This window comes from Neophocaena asiaeorientalis, unplaced genomic scaffold (assembly GCF_003031525.2).
Source record: "Neophocaena asiaeorientalis asiaeorientalis breed wild unplaced genomic scaffold, Neophocaena_asiaeorientalis_V1.1 scaffold30, whole genome shotgun sequence".
Lineage (NCBI taxonomy): Eukaryota > Metazoa > Chordata > Mammalia > Artiodactyla > Phocoenidae > Neophocaena > Neophocaena asiaeorientalis.
The window spans coordinates 9,321,733-9,345,141 of record NW_020174923.1 but is presented as its reverse complement, the minus strand read 5'-3'; the positions used below and the strand labels follow the sequence as shown (position 1 = coordinate 9,345,141).

At 56.8% G+C, this 23,409-nt stretch overlaps 1 protein-coding gene across 1 annotated transcript in view; it reads left to right on the top strand.

Moving 5' to 3' along the window:
• Positions 1-23,409, top strand: part of DNAH17 (dynein axonemal heavy chain 17) — a 159,650-nt gene that overhangs the window by 108,900 nt on the left and 27,341 nt on the right. Inside the window, exons 50-65 of the mRNA XM_024760605.1 lie at positions 1,959-2,241; positions 2,342-2,515; positions 2,744-2,951; positions 3,386-3,551; positions 5,984-6,086; positions 6,792-6,939; positions 7,312-7,403; positions 8,429-8,590; positions 9,036-9,200; positions 9,301-9,492; positions 14,419-14,685; positions 15,403-15,564; positions 17,670-17,903; positions 19,073-19,237; positions 20,846-20,941; positions 21,085-21,302. Coding sequence (XP_024616373.1) covers positions 1,959-2,241; positions 2,342-2,515; positions 2,744-2,951; positions 3,386-3,551; positions 5,984-6,086; positions 6,792-6,939; positions 7,312-7,403; positions 8,429-8,590; positions 9,036-9,200; positions 9,301-9,492; positions 14,419-14,685; positions 15,403-15,564; positions 17,670-17,903; positions 19,073-19,237; positions 20,846-20,941; positions 21,085-21,302 — 2,835 coding nt within the window. The remainder of the gene's footprint in view (positions 1-1,958; positions 2,242-2,341; positions 2,516-2,743; positions 2,952-3,385; positions 3,552-5,983; positions 6,087-6,791; positions 6,940-7,311; positions 7,404-8,428; positions 8,591-9,035; positions 9,201-9,300; positions 9,493-14,418; positions 14,686-15,402; positions 15,565-17,669; positions 17,904-19,072; positions 19,238-20,845; positions 20,942-21,084; positions 21,303-23,409) is intronic.

Genomic DNA, 23,409 nt, shown 5'->3' with positions numbered 1-23,409 from the left:
CCACGGCATGTGGGATCTTCCTGGACTGGGGCACGAACCCGCGTCCCCTGCATCGGCAGGCGGACTCTCAGCCACTGCGCCACCAGGGAGGCCCAAGATCCTTATTTTGATTGCATCTGCAAACACCCTTTTTCCAAATAAGGCCACGTTCACAGACTGTGGGTGGACATGTCTTTTGAGGGGCCCCCACCCTGCCCACTACACACGTCTGGGCGTTTCCAGGGTGGGCAGCAGACAAGGCAAGAGAACTGGAACAAAGTCTGAGTGGGAGCCGCTAAGACGCAAGAGAATGGGAAGGAGACGGTGGGGCCGAGGGGCACCCGGTGGACGCTCGGCGGGGGTGGGAAGGAGAGCGGTAGGTCAGCAGGGGTGGGCGGGGGCGGGACCCGAAGGCTCACCCTTCAGCTGGGGCTCCAGAGGGGTAACCAAGAGAGTGAGTGGCATCCTGGGGACCAGGAGGAGACCCAGGTTTTGCTGGAGAGAAGTGGAGAAGCTGAGGGCCTGCTCAGGCCCCCCCTCAACCCAGAGAAAGAGTAGCCCTCCAGCAGGGGCAGCCACGACTCAAGGCAGGGGTGACTGAGCATATCCAGGAGCGGGAGGTGAAGCAAAGCTCCGGGGCCAGAGGGGCCCCGTGGCCTCTGGGGACAGGGCAGGAGCCTGCAGGGAAGCCACTCGTCCTCCCGGGGTCTGGGTCTGGGTCTGGCTTGGCTTTTCAGATCAAAGCCAGCGTGCACATCTGCACGCACTAAATGTCTCTAACAAGGCAAAATTTTAAATTTGATATATCCGCCTTCAAGAGAGAAGGCAAATGCAGCAGTCTATGTATAGATTTGCAAATCGGTCTCCATTCTGAAGACCCACTGCATTTGGAATCCGGTTCTCAGCTGCGCTGTGTTCGCTCGTGGACGTAGAGCGTTTAAAGGTTTCCTCTGTTACCTAGTGAGCCCAGGGGCAACGGGGCAGAGTTTTTGAGCTCTTGGTTCTCTGTTCTGCTAGGGGTGCAGGAAGAGGCAGAGCTTCCAGAACGTGTGCTCACTTGCAGAAAGGCATGTCTGCTGGGGCTGCGGAGGGCAGGCGAGCTGCCTCGGGTAACGCGAGCTTCCTGCTTACGTTTTGGGCATCCTAGAAAGGACAGCTCACTGAGCTCATCAGCCCGCAAGGGAGCCGGACGCTCTTTCCGCTTTTAGCAGGCACTTGTTCAGCACTTACCGTGGACCAGGCTCCCCTCTATGAGCTTTAAAAGTATCAGCCCAGGTAGTCCTTCGAATATGGGAGCGATTATCATCACTCCCATTTACGGATGAGGAACCTGAGACCCAGACATGTTGAGTAACTTGCCCGAGGCCATGGCTGGCCACGCTAGAGCCCATTCAAGCCAGGCAGTCAGGCTCTAGAATCCACACCACTCACAGCCGTGGTGGGCCACCTCTATGCAACCCACTCCAGAGATGTATGTGTGCCAGACGACCCAACATGGCTCCTCAGGAACGCCTGTTGTATTGGTTTGGACTCTTCCATTAAATGTGTCAATTGGCTCAATTCACCATGTATGCTTCAGGCATGGCTGGATCCAGGAGTCCAGATAATGCAGTGATGTGTCCCTGCTCCTCTCCTTTCCTTTCCCTTTTCTTCCCTTCCCATCCCCTCCCTCTCTCCCCCAGATGACGTTATGAAGCTTCTCTCTCCGCTCCTCTCCTCCTATATCCAGCTCTACTGTCCTCAGTATTATCTGCGTTTGGGGGTGGGAAGGATGGCTCCCAGTTGTTCTAGGAGGACAGCACCCCACAGCTAGAATCCCAGGGAAAGGGCACACCCTCATCAGATCCTCTTAAGGTCTGGGACCGGCCCCATCACCAGGCAGGAGTGCCAGAATCCCCTGGAAGCGTTCACCAAGCAGAGGGTCGCCAGGGGGACCCAGCGTGGTGGCCCAGTCCTCCAGCACCTCCCGTCTTCCCCAGCGTGGTGAGCAGCTGGATCGAGAGGCGCAAGGTGCAGTCGGAAAAGGCCACCCTGCTGGTCCTCTTTGACAAGTACCTGCCCACCTGCCTGGACAAGCTTCGCGTCGGGTTTAAGACGATCACGCCGGTGCCCGAGATCACGGTCATCCAGATGATCCTGTACCTGCTTGAGTGCCTCCTCACCGAGAAGAACGCACCACCCGACTCTGCCAAGGAGCTGTACGAGCTCTACTTCGTGTTCGCCTGCTTCTGGGCCTTCGGAGGGGCCATGTTCCAGGACCAGGTGGGCAGCCGGCCGCAGCGGGTGCCTGGCCACCCAGACTCGGTCTGCCGGCATCCCTCTCAGCTGGGCCGTTTCTGTGCTCTATTTTGTTTCCCAACAGCTTGTAGATTATCGGGTCGAGTTCAGCCGATGGTGGATCAACGAGTTTAAGACAATCAAGTTCCCCTCGCAGGGAACGATCTTTGACTACTACATAGATCCCGACACCAAAAAGTTCCTGCCATGGACGGACAAGGTGCCCCGCTTCGAGCTGGACCCTGATGTCCCGCTGCAGGTAACTGCCCAGAGCGGTGACGATTTATGACGATTTAGGGGCAGGACTCAGAGCCCCATCCCACTCGCTTCTCAATGGGATGTCCGGTCGCAAATGGTTTTCAACAGTAGGACCTTCCAAGTAAGACTGGGGATTTGACAAACTGTCCAGGTCTGCAGGTTTGTACGGAGGGTGGGAATTGGAGGCTCAGGTGTGTCTGGGGTTACAACTCCTCCCTCTCTCCCCCAGGCCTCACTGGTGCACACCACGGAAACCATCCGTATCCGCTACTTCCTGGACCTGCTCGTGGAGAAGTCGTGGCCGGTGATGCTGGTGGGGAATGCAGGGACGGGCAAGTCGGTGCTGATGGGGGACAAGCTGGGCAGCCTGAGTACAGACGACTGGTTGGTGCAGGCCGTGCCCTTCAACTTCTACACGACCTCGGCTATGCTGCAGGGTGAGGCTGAGGACAAGCGCGCGTCCTCACAGCCTGGCCTCGACACACCCCATCCCTCTCATCCGACGGACTGCCCCCCAGCCCCACCCTGACGTTCCTCACAGTGCCTTCTTACTGCAGACCCGGGAACTTGCCAGCTGCCTCTCCACTTCCCATGCCCCCACCCACTGCCCTCTATGCCCAGAGCAGGGGGACGAGGGTGGCAGATCCCACAGGGAGCTCCCCTCATAACCAGTCTCAGGTGGCCCCCAGGTCAATGAGCACAAGGTTCCTGTCCCCCTGCCTGGAGCCAGTGGTGCCCACCGCCCTCTCCTTTACTCCTGAGGTGGCTGGAGTCCAACCCACCCTGTCTTTGGTGCGCCGGGGCTACCCTTTGGGCCACCGCCTCTGAGATCTACCAGGCACCGTGGTAGTCACCCCATTCCCTTCTCTAGGTGTTCTCGAAAAGCCGCTGGAGAAGAAATCAGGGCGGAATTACGGGCCACCAGGCACCAAGAAGCTGATCTACTTCATCGACGACATGAACATGCCCGAGGTGGACAAGTACGGGACGGTGGCCCCGCACACCCTCCTCCGGCAGCACATGGACCACAGGCACTGGTGAGTGGGGGCGGGGGGGTGCCACAGGGAGGATGCAGGGCTGGCACACAGGACCACGCTGATGGGGTCACAGTTCTGGGGAGAGGTGGGGGGTCAAGGTCTCCTCCTCTCATACATTCCGCAAATATGCCGTGGGCATCTGCCAGGCCCCGGGCTGGCGGCTGTGGCCTGCAGTTCCATGGAGCGGGAACAGACAGGTACCCCTCCGGTTGAAGTGTCCATATGGCAGAGAAGACAGAGGGGTGCAGTTCCAGGGTGAAGGGAGCGGTCACAGAGGGCCCCAGCGGCTGGGTCAGAGACCCGGGGCGGGAGGAGGCAGCTGGGAGCTCCATTACTGGCCTTAGTGTCAGTACTTTGGAGGGAGAGCATCTCGGGCACAGTAGATGCCATGGGCAGAGGGAGTATGGCCCCTGGAGGGGGCCATAGGAGCCCAGCGTGGCTGCAGCGTGAGAGCCAGAGGGAGAGGGTGCCCGGGGCAGGGGCAGCCAGACCCCAGGACTCATGGACCACTCTGACAGAGAACACTTTCTCCCAAGGGCAACAGAAAGCTGAGGGTGGCATGTTTACATTCGCAGTCTGGAAAGGTCAGAACATTCGGTGTGGTTAAAACAAGTATCACTTGAAAGAAGTGTGCCATGATGACCTGGCAAGTGGCCCAGGCCAAACCTGGGGGTTTTGAGACCAAAGGAACCCGAGAAATCTCATCAGGGGTCAGTGAGGGGATGCGTGGAGCCTGCCCCTTACTGCCGAGAAATAGGGCACAGAGGGGATAAGTGGCCTGCTGGCAGTCACAGCCCTGATGAAAGGCCCAGCTGGAGGTCAAGCCCACATGTCTGACTCCATGGCTGGCCTTTCCCCGCGACATGACACCGACTCCAGGGCTCACGGGCTGTAGGAACCCAGCAAGGACAGCAGTGAAGCCATGGGGGCTGTGGGCTGTGATGTGGGAACAGGGTGTTAGGGATGGCTCCCTGGGGAGGTGACAGAGCTAGGCCGGGGAGGGGCACACTTGAAGTGCAGCCCTGCGAGAGCTCGACATCTGTGAGGACGTGAAAGTGGTGTGGGACGGCCAGGGCCCAGGACAGGTCTGGGGAGGGACAGGGCAGGAGGCCGAGGGCAAAGCAGGAGGGATACATGAGGGCTGCCCGCGCCCCCTCGGGAGGATCTGCTGGGAGGCCCAGGAGGGCCCAGGGGCGGCCCCTCACTCTCCTGGGCCCTGGTTGCATGCTCTCGAAATGGGCTCACCAGGTCGTGCATCCTTGCAAAATTTACAAAACTAAGATGTGTTGTACTCTTCTTTAAGAGGGCCCTAAGAGCTGTGAAGCTTCAGCCCTGGGTCCACAGCTGCCCTTGAGTTTGTCCTGAAGCATCTCTCTAGGAGGGGGAGGCATAGTCAGATTTGGAAGATCCCTCTAGAATTTCAGATAAAGGGGCCCCACAAGCAACAGGGAAGGCTGGACCGTTCAGAGGCTCTGCCAGCAAGGGCAGAAGAGACAGCAACACAGACCACCCCCTCCCACATAGATCAGTCGGGCCCCACGTGGAGGGCCGACCCACAAGCCAAAGGAGAAACTGCCACGTTGGTGGAAGAAAGTGTGACCCGGGGAAAGGTGGGGAGTGCAAAGGACTTCTCAGACCTAGGTTTCAAAAGCAGAGGCCAGGAGGCCAAAGAATGGTTACTTTGACCTACCTGAAAACTGAGGGACATTGTCCACCCAGAGACACCACGGCCGAGCACAGTACGGGATTAACGGGAGAAATTACTTGCAATGCCCGACACTGGCAGTGGATTAACGTGTGGGGCATACAAGGAATCCCCACAAATGAACAAGGGCCGGCCCCAACTCCCAACAGAAAACAAAACGAAACAGTGGGGGGGAAAGCCAAAAGGTAAAAGGCACGTGAAAGATGCACAAGCTCTTTATAGCCTTTGACCTCGTCTGAGCCCCTGGAAGTGTTAGCAGTGCCCTGGCACCGAGGAAGCTCTTCAGCTTACTTGATCATCGTCACCATCATCATCCTTGTTACTTAGAGTGATAATGGGGGCGGTGGTAAACATCTGTGGAACCCTCGCTGTATTTCAGGTACCCTTCTAAGTTTATTTTCATGCATTAGCTCCACTCGTCCTCATCACGACCCATTGCACAGATAAGAACACTGAGGCACGGAGGGGTTAGCCAGCCTCCCCAGATTCACGATGCTACTGAATGGGGGAGCTGGAACGTAAACCCAGACCTGAACACTGCGCCACTCTGTTGCCTCCTGTTTCAAAATGTCTCTTAAGAGCATGAAGTACAATTGGCCATTTCACATGTAATTGTTATTTTGAGGTGTTTTTTTTTCTTTTAACCATATGCAGGGCAGTACTGGGGTGGGTGGGGAGCCGGGGGTGGCTCCGGCAGCCGGACATTATGCTGGCCTTGCCCGCGCAGGTATGACCGACAGAAGCTGACACTGAAGGACATCCATAACTGTCAGTACGTGGCGTGCATGAACCCCACTGCTGGATCCTTCACCATCGACCCCAGGCTTCAGGTAGGCAGAACCTGGATTCATCTCGGTCAGCTGCAGGAGCCCAAGGCTTGCTTTGGCAAATGAGAAGGAAAGCATTGATTTGGGATCGTGGGGCTGTGGGCTGGCATTCCCTGGAGAACGCCCCGGCCTTTCAGAAGATGTCAGGACATTCCCAGTGGGTGGGGGAAGGGGGGGGTGTTGAGAGGCTAGTCAGCTCTCCCTGTGAGCCCACAGGGCTGCCAGACTTAGCAAATAAAAATACAGATGCCTGCTCAAATCTGAATTTCAGATAAACAGAAAATCATGCCCCATACGATGTTTGAGACATATTTGTACTAAAAAAAAAAAATTTTTTTTCCTATGTGAAATTCAGATTTAACAGGAAATCCTGTACTCTATCTGCAATGCCACCCAGGCAGGACCTCACCTCTGAATTACCTAAGCAGATGGAGACCTGAAATTTAAATCCAGGCTGCGCTCTGAGGCACTCTTTGGCCTCCTCCAAGTTTTTTCTGGAGAGCGTGACACGAATTTGGCTGTTTGAGATGTAATCAGTATTTAAGGGGGCTTTACCACACACATGGCATGAGGAGAGAACCTGTCCATTCTGACCATGCCCACGAGACGTTAGGCGATGAGGACAGAGTCTGCTCCCCAGGAAGGTGGCCCTGCCCCAAGCTGGTCCCTACGCGCAGCCTGACGAGGGTCTCTGGTTGTTCCGGGCAGCGCCACTTCTGTGTGTTTGCCGTGAGCTTCCCGGGCCAGGAGGCCCTCATGAGCATCTACAGCACCATCCTGGCCCAGCACCTGGCCTATCAATCGGTCCCCGTGGTAGTCCAGAAGATGAGCAGCCATCTGGTGGCCTCCGCCCTGGGTAAGCTGACCTGCCTCGCCCCCTCTCCTGTCAGCGAGACCCGCTGCTTTCTGGGGCTGACGGAGGCTTCATACTTTCCCCTGGTAAATATTTTGTTTATACTTCCAAGTCAATATTTTTTTTAACGATGCTGTTGAGGTATTGTGAAATCCAGTTTCTTGAGGGGGAGGCAGAGGGTAGGAAATTCAGTATACAGAAACAATGTACACATCAGTAGAGTAGCGAACTTCCTCCCTCCTCAGCTCTGTAGATTTCGTACTTAAATTGTCGCCATCGCACAGTCCATTTGCTTCAGAAACTATAGCTTAAGCTTTGCACTTCCTGAGGCCATTAAGAGTGTGCAAGAATCGATGTGCCTTTTTCCTGTAACAGCCCTGCACCAGAAAGTGACATCAACGTTTCTTCCCACAGCCGTTAAGTTTCATTATGTCTTCAACCTCAGGGACCTCTCCAATATTTTCCAGGTACTGCTTTTAGCGCTGTGTCATGTCACGTTATGGCCAAGGCCTGACCCACAGATGCTCTCCTCCTCTGCTGCGCTCAGGAGAGAAAGCAAAGTGATCTGTGGACAGAGTGCAATGATGACGTTGATGGTGATGATGGTGACCGTGGCGATAGTGGTGGTGATGACGATAATGGTGGTGATGGTGATGACGGTGATGACGATGGTGATGGTGGTGGTGATGGTTGTAGTCTTGATGGTGGTGATGATGTTTCCTCTTATGTATTGACTGAGCTAGCCAATGGGTTTGGCCACTTATATCCCCATTTTCTCCTCCAAACAACATGTAATGCTCGTATATCCCCATTTTACAGATGGGAAGTCTAAGGCTCCCTCCACGTCGAGTGTCAGCTCAAATGTCGTGCCCTCAAGAGGCCCCTCCTCATCCCCACACGCTCTGTCTCACTGTCCCTGTTTATGTCATTCATAGCACACGTCACAATGTGTAATTACCTTGTGATTTTGTCTGGTTACATCTCCCCACTAGAAGGCAAACTCCATGAAGGCAGGGTCAGTCCCATCATCACTGTGTTCCCAGAGCCCAGAACGAGGGCCTGGGAAAAAAGCCCCTGTTGAACTTGCCAGGTCACTTGGTTAGTAAACGGCCAAGCCAGGACTGGGTCTGGGCAGGCTTGCTGCACGGCCCAAGCTCGCCGGCCACTCCATGGCCTCCCGTAGTCGGGCTTCTGTCTCATCAGCCCCCTTGTCCCTTTCTCCACTGTCCACCCCCTTAGAGGGGGCAGCCCTTAACCCTGTCTCGTGAGGAGAATCCCCCCACGTCTCTCAGGCCACAGACACACCCTCCAGCCTCCAGGACTTGCGCGGCCTTGGCAGTCCGTGGCTTCCTGGACCTCCAGTGGACGCTGTACCACAGCCTAAAGGGTCATCCCCTGGGGAAGAGGCCACGTTCTCGTTTAATCCACATGCGGTGCTCGGCTTGCCTCCCGGACACAGCTAAGGATGCCGACCATCCTGCATCTGGGGCAGGGGCTCCTGTTCTCCACCACAGAGATCCTGAAAATCCCACTAGACCTCGTCCGCCTCTGGCTGCACGAAGCCGAACGTGTGTACGGCGACAAGATGGTGGATGAGAAGGACCAGGAGACGCTGCGCAGAGTCACCGTCGCTTCCACCAAGAAGTTCTTCGACGTACGTCAGGCCGCCACGTCCCCCTGCCAGGCCCAGGAAGGCTCCGAGGGGCAGGGTGTCGGGACCCTGTGACAATCCCCGCCCCCCTGCAAGGGCCCTGGGCTGGGGATGGGAAGGACCACATTGGGTCCCATGGGGTGACTCTGCCACGTGGGTGTGGCCCGAGCGAGGAGGAGTGAAGACCTCCCTCTAGCCACTGGGCACAGCTCTGCCGGGGTCGACGTGCTCCGCTGATGTGTCCGGGGTTTTCATGGTAGAATCAATTTTCTGGACTCTCCGTTCATTCCCGACGTGGCAGGGGCCAGGGGATTTTGCCCAGTGGTTTACGGGGCCCCTGCAGACGTGGCCTGATATTCTGAGGCCGCCGGCAAGGTGCTCGGGCTGCTGTTCGTGATCTGTGTACCCGAGGCAGCGACAACGGAAGCATCTTGTCTCTGACATCTAGGATCTGGCTGAGGAGCTCTTATTCGCCAAACCCAATATCTACTGCCACTTTGCTCACGGGATCGGCGATCCCAAGTACCTGCCGGTGACTGACGTGGCTCCCCTGAGCAAGCTCCTGGTGGAAGCTCTGGACAGTTACAACGAGATCAACGCGGCCATGAACCTGGTGAGCGGGGCTCGAGCAGGCAGCAGCGGGGTGGGAAGGGACGAGGGAGGCGTGTCTGCGCGGTGAGACGCCCGGGGTCTCTCTGGTCTGGTCTCTTCAGGTGCTGTTTGAGGACGCGGTGGCCCACATCTGCAGGATCAGCCGCATCCTGGAGTCCCCACGGGGCAACGCCCTGCTGGTAGGGGTGGGCGGTAGCGGCAAGCAGAGCCTCTCCCGCCTGGCCGCGTACATCAGCGCACTGGACGTGTTCCAGATCACCCTCAAGAAGGGCTACGGGATCCCAGACCTCAAGGTGAGATGTCGCCTCTCAATAAGCCGCCCTTCGGGAGGGGGAGCGGAGAAGAGTCTCCCCACTCCCGTTCCCCAAACGAAGCATCCAGCGCAGAGAATGTGAAGGTCACCAGCAGGGTGATTATCTTAGACGGTAAAGGCCAGGGACACACATTTGGCCGGTGCCCATGGCCATGTGACGAAGGTAAAAGGAAGTGTGGGTTTCCGGCAGATTAGAGCCAGTAGAGAGTCACCCCAGGTAATAGCGGCAAAGAGCTTTGGTTCTCGTCTCTGGTCACCAAACCGTGCCGCGTCTTTCCCAGTTTTCCAGATTAAGTAATTGAGAACCGGTCCTCACTAGCTGTCTACCTACCTCCTCAGGGTTCTGGGAGGCTGCTTTTTTGAATTAATCAAATAAATATAAGCTTGATTCAGGTCTCCCATCCCCAAGACGTGCCGCCGAGGCTTTTTATTGATTTCTTTTTCCCAAAAATCTGCTCTCTCGGGGACCTGTGTGCTAGTCAAACACGATCAGTCTGGAGCTTACCATTGTTGTGTCTCGGATTAGAGCTGAAATTGACTGGACCACGTCACACGGCTCATCTCTCTTTGCCTTGGTGTCAAGGCTGCCTCTGTGGGCCAGGACGGTGCCAGACCCAGGGGACCCTCCCCTCCGCTCACGGCTCCGAGGCAGTTGCTGGCCAGGTGGCCTTAGGGGGATGGCCTGGACCCCTGCCAGAGCTTGGCACCCTGGGACCTCAGCAGGAGGAGGGTGGTCTGTGGGCAGAGGCCCCAGGAAGGACGATGGGGACGGTGAGCTAGTTCTCAGCCCTGCTCTCCCGACGATGCCAAGCAGGCTGTGCCAGGGCCAGCAGCCCTGGTAAGCATCCAGCTTGTCGTTGCCCCCAGTGCGTTCTACGCTTCCTGTCAAAGGACTAGCCCCCTGGCTGTATTTTTAAAATCCCAGCCTTAAGGGAGAGGTCTCCCCAGTGTAGGTTCCGCCAGACGCCGCCTCCTGAACTGAACCGGCGTGTCACGGGTCTTAGCGGCGCTCAGCTAGGCCGAGCGGGTGGGTGGCGCCGACTCCCCGAGCGCGCTCAGGGTGGTTAGAATCCTCGCATCTGGAGCTGTGTCGTCGTACTGAGTTGTCTCCACTGGAAAAGTTTCTAGTCTCTTAGCTTAATTGTATCGCTGTATTTTCCGGATGCATCGTACTCTCTGCCCTGTGCTCGTGAGGATTTTGTTGGCCTCACCTTGGGGCCACCTGTGACCGCTGTTTTCTTATCCCCTGGCATGAGCCACAGCACCTCTGTGATCTGTTTCGTCAGAATTCATTGCTCCTGCGCCCGTGGCGAACTGGGTCTGTACTCCTCATTTGTCATCATTTATTAAGTGTTTATCACTATATTTGTTATTTATGAAGTAGCTTCTGTGGATTCGGAAGGAAGGGCAGCCATGAACAGGGCTATTGGACCTTGCGTCATATTAGGGGACGCAGACTCCTGAACGGTCATAAGATGTGTTATTATTGTCCTAACGAGAGCGTCACAGTAAGAAGTTAACAGTGTATATGTTATTAGCGTAACAGGTGCGTTCATGATGATGTAACATTATTATAAAGTCGTACCGTAAGCCACGGGCACCCACTGGAGTGTGGAGACGCGGCGGGAAAAGGGTCAGGATCCAAACCCAAGGGCCATCGTGTGCCTCATGGAAAACCCTGGACTTGGTCCCAAGAAAACAAGATACTGTCAAGGTCGTTTGTGCAGAGGAGGGGCAGGATCTGGTGGTGTTCTGGGACAGAGTGGAGGATGGCTTGAAGACAGCAGAGATCGCTCAGGGGTGATGGGTAGGGGGGTACCACAGGAGCCCCGGTGACCCCACGAAGGCTGGAACCAGACAGTGCAACAAGAAGGGAGGAGGGAGAGACGGAGCGAGACCCTTGTCGTGGGCGAGTGCCCTGCACTGATGGGAGGAGTGGAACCTTAGCTGGACTCCCACCTGCTGGGTCCCCAGACCAGGCAGTGGCGTGCTTTTGACTTCTGTGAGCCGTCTCCCCGAGGCCCGAGTAGTAGCCCAGAGAGCTGGACCAGACCCTCTGGAGAAATGCTTTAAGCTGAGTGAGGGGCCAGGCCCATGTCCCAGCAGCTCAGGTGGCCCCAACGACCTTCAGCAAATGTTGACCGGGGAGGGGCAGGTGGGGCGAGCGCTTGCCTTCCTGCAGCCGGCAAGGCAGAAGGAGGAGAGCGCCCCTGGCCACACCTCTTCGACCCTCTTCCCTGAGACTCACCCCCAACCTGGGCTCCTTGTTCCTTCGTCTCTGCCGGCAATGACGACGGCCACGAGGGGCCCCGGAAGTGAGAGGGGAGTGTGCGCCCCGGCCAGAGAGGGGAGTGCGCGCCCTGCTCTGTTACCGCCAGTCCCGAGATGCACCCAGACGCAGGTGGTCTTTAACATCCTCGGATGCCGCTGTCCGGACCCACTCCCTCCTCCTCGGTGGTGAGTGAGGAGGGGACCCCCGGAGCTGAGCTTGTGGGGCTGACCATGACGTTGGCAGCTGGAGCAATTACTGACACGATGTCTCCCTCAAGCAGACAGGAACTGAGGACAGAGGGGGACTGGGGGGTGTGGCGAGGACAGTCAAGACTCCAGTGCCAGAAGAAATCAAGATAACGTGCGGCCTCGTGTGCGTGGGCGTCGGAGGAACTGAGGGGACGCTTGGCAGGAGATGGCCAAGGCGCACTGGGACCTGGGACGTGCAGGAGAGGGCGGCAGGTGGAGATCTCGGCCCCTCAGCCTGAGCGCGTGGGGGTGGCGGAGTCCATGCCAGAGAGGTGCAGAGGCTGAGGGGGACGGGATCCCGGGGCAGGCAGGACGAGGACCGCGGGCCGGAGCAGTGGTCAGCAGGGACGGAGCGAGCGCCACGGCAGGAAGGCCAGAGAGGGCCGAGCTTCACGACAGTCGAGGCCGCAGAGGCTCCAGGCAGGACAGTGGGCTGTGGCCAAGGAGAGGCCCTGAGGTCTCGGCCGGCGCAGGTTCCCCTGGGGGCCCCAGGAGAGAGCCTGGAAGTGGGAGCCAAAGAGAAAGGGCAGAGACCAGAGGGTGCGGCAAACCCCGATTCTCCTGGAGACGAGCAAGTGGGATGGGGGAAGAGCGGTGCGGCAGGCCCGGGGCCGCCACGCCGACCCTCGGCCTTTAGGGACCATCGGTCTTTCCAGAACATTCTGCTGTGACCTGGGTCCCTGCAGCAACTAGCTTCCCTCGCTCCACGCAGATCCCTTGCCTCAGCCAGTCCAACCGGATTCAAAAGCTGAACTTGTTGGAACTTCGAGGCCCCTCCCAAATTCGTTCATTCCCGAACCACAGGAGGGAGGAACACTCAGGGGTCAGCATGACAGTGGTGCAGGTTGAGCCGGCACCAGCCAGGAGCTGCCCTCTGTTGTGCAGTTGTCACACTCGCCTCCCCCAGGACGACCGCCGGGCTCACGCGCCTTTAGGTACCTACGGGCTGATTCCGGCATTGTCGGCTCCCAGCCCACATCCGTGATGGACTATGAAATGGGGAGAGTGATGTGTCTCAACACCAAGGCCCCCGCCGCCTCTCCAAGTAGGACCTGCCTTGGAGGCCACACCCGAGGGCGTGACCAGGGCTCATATCCCACCTGAGGCCTCTGCTCTCCCAGGCTCAGGGCTTCCCTTTGATTTGTTTTTTAAGCTTGTCCAAAAACCCTGGAATTTGGAGCTTGCCTTTTGACCCCAGTTATACCCCTGTCAGCTCCAGCTGAGGGACCCTGGTGATGTTTCTCTCTGAACAGATGTCAGGGAGGTGTGCTGCTTCCAAAGGGCAGAGGAGAGCTACTCGGGATGCCTACAATGGACATTTTAAAGCCTTTAAAATAATTACAGAGGCTCTCAGGTCTTATTTAAAAATTAGACGGTAAAGAAAAGCAAATCACCAAACCCCTGAAAATTCACATTCATACTTGGATGACCCTGACATTTTAGTATATATTTACAAGTTATACGTGTAAATTGGCATACTTTTCAAACATAGCAAGCTATTCATACTGCTCTGTAACATGCTTTTTTTTTTTTTTACTATTCTCCTTCATTTATTCATCCAGAATTACCATGCAATCGTTTTGTCAAGTTATTTCTTTAAAACCTACTCGTCATGTGACAGGGGTTAAGATGAGCAGAGGGAATACTTCGAGGCTGATTCATTCTTTCCGGCCTCCCCCTCCCAGCCTGTGGTGTGTTTATTCGGGGCCTCTTCCAGGGTCTTCATTTAAGCTTTTTATTCCTTTTTTTATGGTAAAGCATACACAACACAAAATTTACCATTTTAACCACACCATTCAGTGGCATTAATACGGTCACATACTTGTGCCACCATCCCCACCGTCCATCTCCAGAACTTTCTCATCTTCCCAAACAGAAACTCTGTCCCCATGAAACACTAACTCCCCCTGCCTGCTCCCCACAGCCCCTGGCACCCAGCGTCCTACTTTCTGTCTCCATGAATCCGACTCTGCTGGGGGCCTCGTATGAGGGGAATCCTACTCGCATGAGGACAAATCCTATTGGTCCTTTTGTGACTGGCTGACCACTCAGCATAACGTCTTCGAGGTTCCTCTGTGTTGTAGCATGGTCAGAATCTCCTTCCTTCTTAAGGCAGGATAATATCCCACTGTGTGAATGGACCCCATTGTGTTTATCCATCCATCCGTCGAGGGACGCCCGGGTCGCTTCCACTTTGGAGCTGTGGCGAGTAGAGCCGCCACAAGCCTGGGTGTCCTCCACTGAAGGCCCTGGGTCTCCATCTACAGACCCTGCCCATTTCTTACGGAGGTGATCTCCGGGTGCCCCCGTCTGGGTGGTGGTGGAAGATGCTTCTACACGAGCATCTTCTTGGCAAGACCTCTGAGGGTGTCCTCCTCGGGTCCAGCTCGACCTCGGCGCCCAGTACGTCAAGTCGGCCGTGAAGAACATTCCCTCGGTGTTCCTGATGACGGACTCCCAGGTGGCCGAGGAGCAGTTTCTGGTGCTGATCAATGACCTGCTGGCCTCGGGGGAGATCCCGGGGCTGTTTACGGACGACGAGGTGGAGAACATCATCTCCTCCATGCGGCCGCAAGTGAAGTCCCTGGGCCTGACGGACACCCGGGAGGCGTGCTGGAAATTATTCATTGAGAAAGTGCGCAGGCACCTGAAGGTAGGGGGTCCCAGGCTTGGGGGTGGGGGGTCCCGGGGACCTTCTAAGGGCTAGTTCTTCACTCGGGGAGGAGTTAGGGGCTGTCCCCGCCCAGGAAATGGAAAACTGTTAGGAGAGTATGGTGGGCTGCCTGATGGAGGTGGGCTGTTAGAAGTGCCTTGTGGCCGAAAGAAGTGATTTCTTTACGCACATCCACCCGCCGCCCCAATAGATCACGCTTAAATAGATTAGTTCCCTGACCTTCAACATTCCCCCGTGGGGAAGCTGGCTGAGCTACCCAAGTTAGACCGAGAGCACTTTGGGTCCTTCTCTCCCTCCTCGTCCGTGACCAGTAGGACAGCTGCCCCTGGCCAGGTGGCCCTGCTTTCGTTCCTCCCTGCCCCCAAGGACCAGACCTGCTAAAGGACCATAGCCCTCCCTGTTCTGGGACCTCACCTACCCAGTGTGGTTGCCCACGCCCCACTCCCTCCTGCACCCAGCCCTCCTTCCCCCTTTGTGGGGCCCCCTCAGGAGGGCTCGGGGCTCCCCTGCACCCTCACATCGTGATGCGATGGCCACACTGCCAGCCCAGACCTGGGCGTGTTCTCCCCACCCCCGCGCTTGGAGACGGACACCACGCAGAGAGCTTTTCCTTCTAAAGGGGCTTTCTGCAAAAGCAGCGCGACTCGGCCCCAGCACCGCCGTCCCCCACCCAGCAGCGGCTGTGTCCACTTCTAGGTAATCCTGTGTTTCTCCCCCGTGGGCTCCGTCCTGCGTGTACGAGCAAGGAAATTCCCTGCCGTGGTCAACTGCACAGCCATCGACTGGTTCCACGAGTGGCCAGAGGACGCCCTGGTGTCCGTCAGCACTCACTTCCTTGAGGACACCGAGGGGATTCAGGTGAGTCCCGGGGCACAGAGCCGGGAGGGAGGGTTCCCGTCAGGCCTGGAGTAGGGTGAGGCAGCTGAGGCACTCGCCTTGGGTGCAGAACTTAAGGGGGCACCAAAAACGTAATCAAGATCCGTGATGTTTTAACGCAGTATTTTAAAAAATCAACAGTAACGCTGAAATGCTCAAAAGTGTCAAAACTGTAAACAAAGACAGGCTGCCGTTTGTTGGTTTTCTGGCCCCGACTTACTGTGCCAGGGAAATGGTCGTTTCAGTCAGCTGGGGGTTCCGGGCCTCACGCGGCCACGGGGCCCACAGGGCTGGTTCCGGGGGATCCCACGTGCGAACAGATTGAGCAGCTCGGGCTTTGAACATAGTCCCTGATTGGAGCCGACTGCAGAGCCCGTATTTACTTTGATAAGTGTATGCGGGCGCACACTTTTTCCTCTTGCCTTGGGCTCCAACATGGCTCTGCCCCCAGGGCTCTGCCCAGGGCTGCTGCCTCACCTTTGACCTACCTTTTTTTTGGGGGGTGGCGGGGCGCGGTATGCGGGCCTCTCACTGTCGTGGCCTCTCCCATTGCGGAGCACAGGCTCCGGACGCGCAGGCTCAGCGGCCTGGGCTCACGGGCCCAGCCGCTCCGCGGCATGTGGGATCTTCCCGGACCGGGGCACGAACCCGCGTCCCCTGCATCGGCAGGCAGACTCTCAACCACTGCGCCACCAGGGAAGCCCTGACTTGCCTTTTATAGGGCATGACAAGTAAGACGGGGTGATATGAGCCTTCTTTTTTTTTTTTCCTTTTCCTTTACAGTGTCTTTCTTTTATTTCTTTTTAAAGGCTCTTTTTTTTTTAACATTTTATTTATTTTTTGTCTGGGCCGTGTGTTAGTTGCGGCACGCAGGATCTTCTTTGTGGCGCACGGGCTTCTCTCTAGTTGTGGCATGCGGGTTTTCTCTCTCTAGTTGTGGCATGCGGGCTTTCTCTCTCTAGCTGTGGCCCACGGGTTCCAGAGCGCACGGGCTCTGTAGTTTGCGGCATGCAGGTTCGCTAGTTGAGGCGCACGAGCTCAGTCGTTGCCTGCGGGCTTAGTTGCCCCGTGGCATGTGGGATCCTAGTTTCCTGACCGGGGATCGAACCCACGTCCCCTGCATTGGAAGGCGGATTCTTTACCACTGGACCACCAAGGAAGTCCCTACAGCGTCTCTCTTTTATTGAAAGACGGTGCCCGCATTCACCGTTTGTGCTCATTGCCGGCCTAGAAATGGGCATTAACTTGTGACCCAGCTGATGCAATACGCAGGCCTAGAATAAATCCCACGTGGTTATCGTGTCTGATTTATTTTGAACGCATATTCAGTTATTAAGTGGAATAAAGTAAGCCTGAAATTAACCTCTTCCCTAGTTTTTAAAGATGGGTAAAGCCCCCCGCTTATCACTATCAGAGTGTTCAGTTGCAGGCTGAGCCTTTCCCAGAGACGCCGCCGTCACGTGTCCTCCACACCCCGAGAGCCTGTAGGGGCGGGGGCCTCCTGGGGCCGGCGCATGGCCCCACTGCTGGCACCAGCGAGGGCTGCAGAGTAGATGCCGACGAAGCGTGTGTTGGATGAACACATTCCCAAATTAACCTGAATTACAGTTAACGTCCCTTGAACAATTCCTGGGGCAAAGCTCCTAGTGCCTGTCTTCGGGCAGGTGGGGCAGGCCCAGGTGGTGGGGCCGCAACCCTGGCGTGGACGCGGGCCAGAACGGGCTAGGAAAGGAGTTACTAAAACCCCAGGGCCTGGAACAGGAAATGTCCGATAAATGCTTGCAGAAATTACCTGGTTATTCAAGCATGTTGTATATGCAAGTGTGTGAGTCAGAGAGAGAATAGTAATAACCTTGGCTCTGACCGGGCCCCTTGGTGGTGCAATACCACCGTCGCCCATGAGAGCCCTGCAGACCTTGCTGTCTTGAGCCTCATTTGACAGCTGAACCACCAAGGTTGACAGAGGGGGTACCACTCATCCAGGGTGCTCGGCGAGGAAGGGAACCCACCTTGTGGTCCACTGTGGCCAGCAGCCTCCTCTTCCATCAGGGCACCGGGGAATGAATGGTTCTGTCTTGTCTTTGTAGCCGGAAGTTAAGGCCTCCATCAGCCTCTTCATGTCCTACGTGCACACGACCGTCAAAGAGATGTCCAAGGTGTACCTCGCCACCGAGAGGCGCTACAACTACACCACACCCAAAACCTTCCTGGAGCAGATCAAACTGTACCAGAACCTACTGGCCAAGAAGAGGATGGAGCTGGTCGCCAAAATCGAGAGGCTGGAGAACGGGCTGATGAAGCTGCAGAGCACAGCCTCTCAGGTAGGAGAGCTGGGGCCTCGGGATGTGCTTCCAGAACCTTCCCCCAGGCATGTGACACAAAGTAAGGGGACCGGGACCCCTGCCTCGGAGAAACTTCCACTGGCAAACCACAGCAAGTATATGGGTTTTAACCTAGACGGTGGATCCCAAACGCCTTCCAGGTGCTGATGTTACGTCGGGTGCTTCCCGGGGGTCCCGCGTCTGGGGTGTTTGCTCATGCAGGCAAGTGCAGCCCGTGGAGGCGGGTCCATCCCGGAGCCCCGTTCACACTGCAGTGCCCAGATGGAAGCGCATCTGCCGTACTTTCACACCGTGTTAATTTTTAAGTCTTCTGCCTGGTTTTAAATATCCTCCGTGGTGTAGCCCCGGCTCCCCCTTTACTGCCCACCGTTGGCGTCTCCGCGGGAGCCTGGTAAACAGCTGCACAGGTGAAGGGTGGCCCCTGACACAGGCTGCTGCACGGAGCCAAGGCCACCCCGTGGGGGCGGAGAGGGGAACCCGGTGCTGGGGCCGTCCATTCCTTGGACAGAGCTTGCCGGAGCCACAAAGCAGCCTGCTCCCTCCCTGGATAGGAACAAGGGAGAAGCCCGGCTCAGCAGGCGTTTTTCCCCAAAGGTACCTTCTGGGAAGCACCCAGAAGGAAATGCACCCAGGAGAGGGCGGTTACAGCAATGGAGTGGTGGCCTCCTCGTGCTAGGAATCATCCAGATGGGGAAGGGTGTCTCAGCCCATCACTTACCACTTCCCAGAACTCCCTCCGCCTGGCTGCCTAGGGCCTCAGCCGAGGGAGCTTTTTATCCCCGGCTCCAGACTCTCACAGCCCCACCAGCCTCCCCAGAACTCCTCAGCACCCTGCCTCTGCTGACATTGTTTTAATCCGGCCACCTTGATTGCCACCTCCTTGAACGACAGGAATGGGTCTTATACTTGCGACCCTGTGTACACAGTCGGTGCTCAGTAAATACTTACCTTGGAGAAGCTGAAAAAGCACTTAGAAATGCGTCACAGGGAGTGGTAAGCAACCGGCAGGCCTGCTGTTCTGCTCGGGCCCCGTGGCTCCCATGGCCACCAGCCCGTACTGTCCCGGGCCGGGACAGCCCGGCTGAGTAGGGGGCCGCGTGCGGTGGCCGGGGCCCCAGCCTGCCTGCCTCCCTTACCTCCTCCTCTAGGTGGATGATTTAAAAGCCAAGCTGGCGGTTCAGGAGGCTGAGCTCAAGCAGAAAAACGAGAAAGCGGACAAGCTGATCCACGTGGTGGGTGTGGAAACAGAGAAGGTCAGCAAAGAGAAAGCCATTGCTGATGAGGAAGAGATCAAGGTGGAAGTCATCAACAAGGTGGGCAGACGGGCAGCGGCACGCAGCTCTGCCCAGCTGGGCCCCTTCCCCTGGTGGCCAGTATCTCCTATGGGCTCGGGCAAACCAGCAGGAACCCCGCAGGGAGGGCTTCTCTCCCAAGCGCAGGGCCCCCAGCTCAGCAGAGGGCTGCCCTCCCAAGCCCCAGCAGTGGCATCTCCTGAGCTGGTAAGACATGCGGGTTCCCAGGCCCCAGCTCTGCTGAATCGGGTCTGCATCTTAGTGAGGTGCCGGTGGCCTGTGAGCACGTTAAGGCTTGAGAAGCCTTCCTCGGAGCCCTGGGCCTCAGACTTGCTGCCCCTGGAGCCCCGAGATGTTCTGGTGCCACTGGCCCCGGTGGGCTCCACGCCGAAGGTTCATGGCTTGGGTTGATTTCTCATCACCTTTTCCTGCATGCCTTTTTCGCCATTAGTCACGCACCTGTGTGAGTGTCTAAATTAAGAGTCCCAGTAACTGTCTGCTGTCTCTTGAGAGGGAGGACAGCAGCAAGTCACTTCTTTGCCTGAGACAGCCTCCTTCCAAGGCCAACAGGAGGGGGACCTGAGCCCTTCCCTTCCCACCAGTGCTGGAGCGCGGAGGGTCCCGGGCCAGGTGGGGTAGCCAGGAGCTCTGCTCCGTCCCTCATTGTAACCTGCATGACCACAGCCCTGTTAGGATGGTTGGCAATGTGCCCGAGGTCTCAAAATTAGCAAGTGACATAGGATCCAAGCCAGGACCCACACCTGCACCCTGGACTCAGGGACCTGCCGTCTGATACCCACATGCAGCTGTTAACATCTGGGTGCCCACCCCTCTCCAACCCCTGATCCAGAAATGGCCCAACATGCTCCAGGGAAGCCTGGAGCTTCCCAGCACCACCGGCCAAGTCAGTGCCTTCCGTGCCCTGTTCCCTGAGTCGTGTCCCACGTGTCCCTAAAGTAAGGTACGGAATGGGATTCTCCAGGAGGTGTTCTGCAGAGAGACCCTCTTCTTTCTGTCCTCCTTCCTCCTCGCCCAGCAAAAGCTCCCAGCCCCGACTGGCTTCTTCACCTCTGTTGTCACACAGATGCTACTCCTGATGGATGGGTACCAAGCTTCTCCTGGTCTCTCTGCCTGGTGCCTGAAGGCTCAGAGGGGTTCTTCCCGAGCCAAAGAGCGAACGCACGCATGAATGAATGAAGGCGTGCATGCGTGAATGAAGAAGATGTTCTCACTTTAAGGGGAGGATGGGCTGTACCTCTGAAATGGTCCATCCTGGAGGGATGACACAGTGGCATCAAGAAATAAGGCCTAAGGCCAGGGAGTGGCCTGTGTGGCCCCAGGTTTCCCCTCTGGTCCTGGAAGCTGGAGCCAAGAGAAGGAACAGTTCCCCTCCCTGAATCCCGGGTCAGCTGACACCCAGCTCCTTCTAACCTGAGTGTTTCGGGGCAAAGGAGGCAGGGCGGGGAAAGGCGGGCTTCACACGGTGACCCGGCAAGCGAGTGCGAAGGGCAACTCCCCTCGTCACCCCTCGTCACCCCTCCTCGCCCTCACACCGCCCAGGGCCCCCCCTTCACACACGCCACCCAGACGGACCCCTGCATCCGTCTTTCCCATCTGCCTGCCTTCCAGAATGTTGCTGAGAAACAAAAAGCTTGTGAAACAGACCTGGCCAAGGCAGAGCCGGCCCTACTGGCCGCGCAGGAGGCCCTCGACACTCTGAATAAGGTGAGGGCAGGAGGGGGAAGAAACGGGGATCACGACACCTGAGAAGAGAGGAAGAGAGGAGACGCCGTGGGGTCATCACCGGGGGCCTCCTGGTCCTGCTCAGGGCTAAATCCCCGTTCTAGTCTGTCCGTCTGTCTTTGCAGAACAACCTGACAGAGCTGAAGTCCTTCGGGTCCCCCCCAGACGCCGTGGTCAACGTCACGGCCGCCGTGATGATTCTGACTGCGCCCGGGGGCAAGATCCCCAAGGACCAGAGCTGGAAAGCTGCGAAAATCATGATGGGCAAAGTGGACACCTTCCTGGACTCCTTGAAGAAGTTTGACAAGGAGCACATCCCCGAGGCCTGCCTGAAAGCATTTAAGTGAGTAGGGGCTCGGCTGCCGCCGTGGGGTCAGCTCAGTCCTCATCCTGTTGGGAGCACGTCACGTCCAGGCACCGTGTGGTCCCGAATCTTCTCCCGCCTGCCCCTGGCCCCATACCGCATGGTCCCAAGGGAAGTCTATGCTCGCTGGAGTGGGCAGGGTCTTGGGCGGCACAGAGCGAGGTGGGACCCCCAGAGACAGCAGGCAGCAGTCTGGGCGGACCTGCCTGCCCCTGAGCTGCCCCGGCGTCAAGGTGAAGCCCGACGCCACGCTCGCGGGAAGCCTCATCACCTTCTGTCTCCCCAACCTTGCTCGGCGGTGGGGGGTGAGCTGATCCCTTAAATGGGGGGAGGGCAGGGGTGTATTGGTGGGTGGGGTCGGAGGGGGAGCTTAGGTGGCCTGCCCACCCCCTTGGTGGTGCCGTGTGCAGGGATCATGCACAGGACCCTGCCTTTGCTCCGACACCTCAGAGGAGGCGGTTGGGTTTTAGCCTCTTTGCGTCTTTCTGTTCGTAATTTGCCCCAGTGTGCATGCACGTCGTACTTTTAGTCCCTTACGGTTTCTTTGTATTTTGCTCCTTGAGGAGGTATTCGTCCAGGTCCAAGCACTCCAGCAGAGGGTCCTAGTGGGACTTGGGAAGGCTGTGCAGGGGGGACCTCCACGTTTCGCCCCATAAATCCGATGCGCTAGCATGGGTGAGCACTGCATTTGTGAACACTCTTTGCCTGGCCGTCCCTGGCAACCCGATTTCAGGGCCGACCTGACCTGACCCCAACTGAGAAAGGGAGCCCCTCGCATGACCCCAGGTGAGACTCCAACCTCTCTCAGCTCCATGTGTTGAGGAAGAGGGCTGGACGATCGCAAAACATTTGACGACTAAGGAGTAGTTTAAAGTTTAAGAGAAAAGACAAGAAAAACACAGACCCACCTCCAGGGAGCGGCCTGTGTCAACATTTGGCCTGTTTCCTTTCAGTCTTTTTTTCTCGTGTTTCTCCCTGTAGTTGAAAGAATACTGTGTATATGCAATTACCTGCTCTGCTTTCTATCTTTTACTTAACATCGTGGGGGAAAAAAGACTTTTCCCTGTGTTGTCAAAACACTTGATCAGCTGGATTTTTTTGCCACAGATGAACCGTAATTTACTTACTATACCCGCGTTGCTGAGGGTTTAGGCTGTCTCCGTTTCTGCCGTCATAAATAACGCCATGATAAATGTCTCCTCCTTGTCACCCCGCAAACTTCTCAACTGCCACCTCCCCATGCTGTCTGGAGTGTGCTTAAAAGACACAGACGCATTGTACTATTTGCCTAAATGAAGCGAAAAATATGCCAGAGTGAGGAGGCGATGGGCCGTGCTCCCCACCTACATTCAAATCACACTTCAATTATCATTTTGAATTGTCCATTTAGAATTCTTCCTGCAGACGGGTCAGTCTGTTGTGCTCAATGATGTTGCCGTTATTTTAAAAACACTAGTTAAGGTGCTCTAGTTTCTAGAGCACCTTAACTGCATCTATGGGCATTTTCCCTCATCCCTCTTGTACACTAACACCTACCACATCGCCCCTTTTTTTCTTTAACATCACCTCTTGTAAGTCTCATCCTTAGAGCCTTAGCCTCACTGGGGATCCCTGAAAACTGGGCACTGGGCTGAGGGGACGCAGAAGTGGCCCGTTGTGTGTGTGGGGAGCGGGGGTGGCCTCTGGGGCAGCCTGGCTCCGTGTGAATTCCTGCACTGCCCAGTCCAAACTGTGTCACCTTGGGAGACACACTCAGCCTCTCTGGGCCTGTTGCCCAGAGTCAGATGGCGTGAGGACACGTGCCAGGGCAGGGGTGGCTCCAGGACCTGACACATGGGCAGTGCTCAGAGCAGCATCTGACACGCGGCCCCTGATGTGAGAACTTGGTGAAGAAACCCTGGTTCCAACACTTCCTGTCGGCGTTGCTCTGGGCAAGTTGCTTACCCCCCCGAACTCCAGTCTTCTTGCCTAGGATTGGAGTCGTTGCAGAATGAAAATGAGACCAGCCATATAAAGCAGCAGGAGCAGAGAGGATTAAAAAAAAAAAAAAAAAAAAAAAAAAAGTGTTTTTCCCTCATCTAGAATA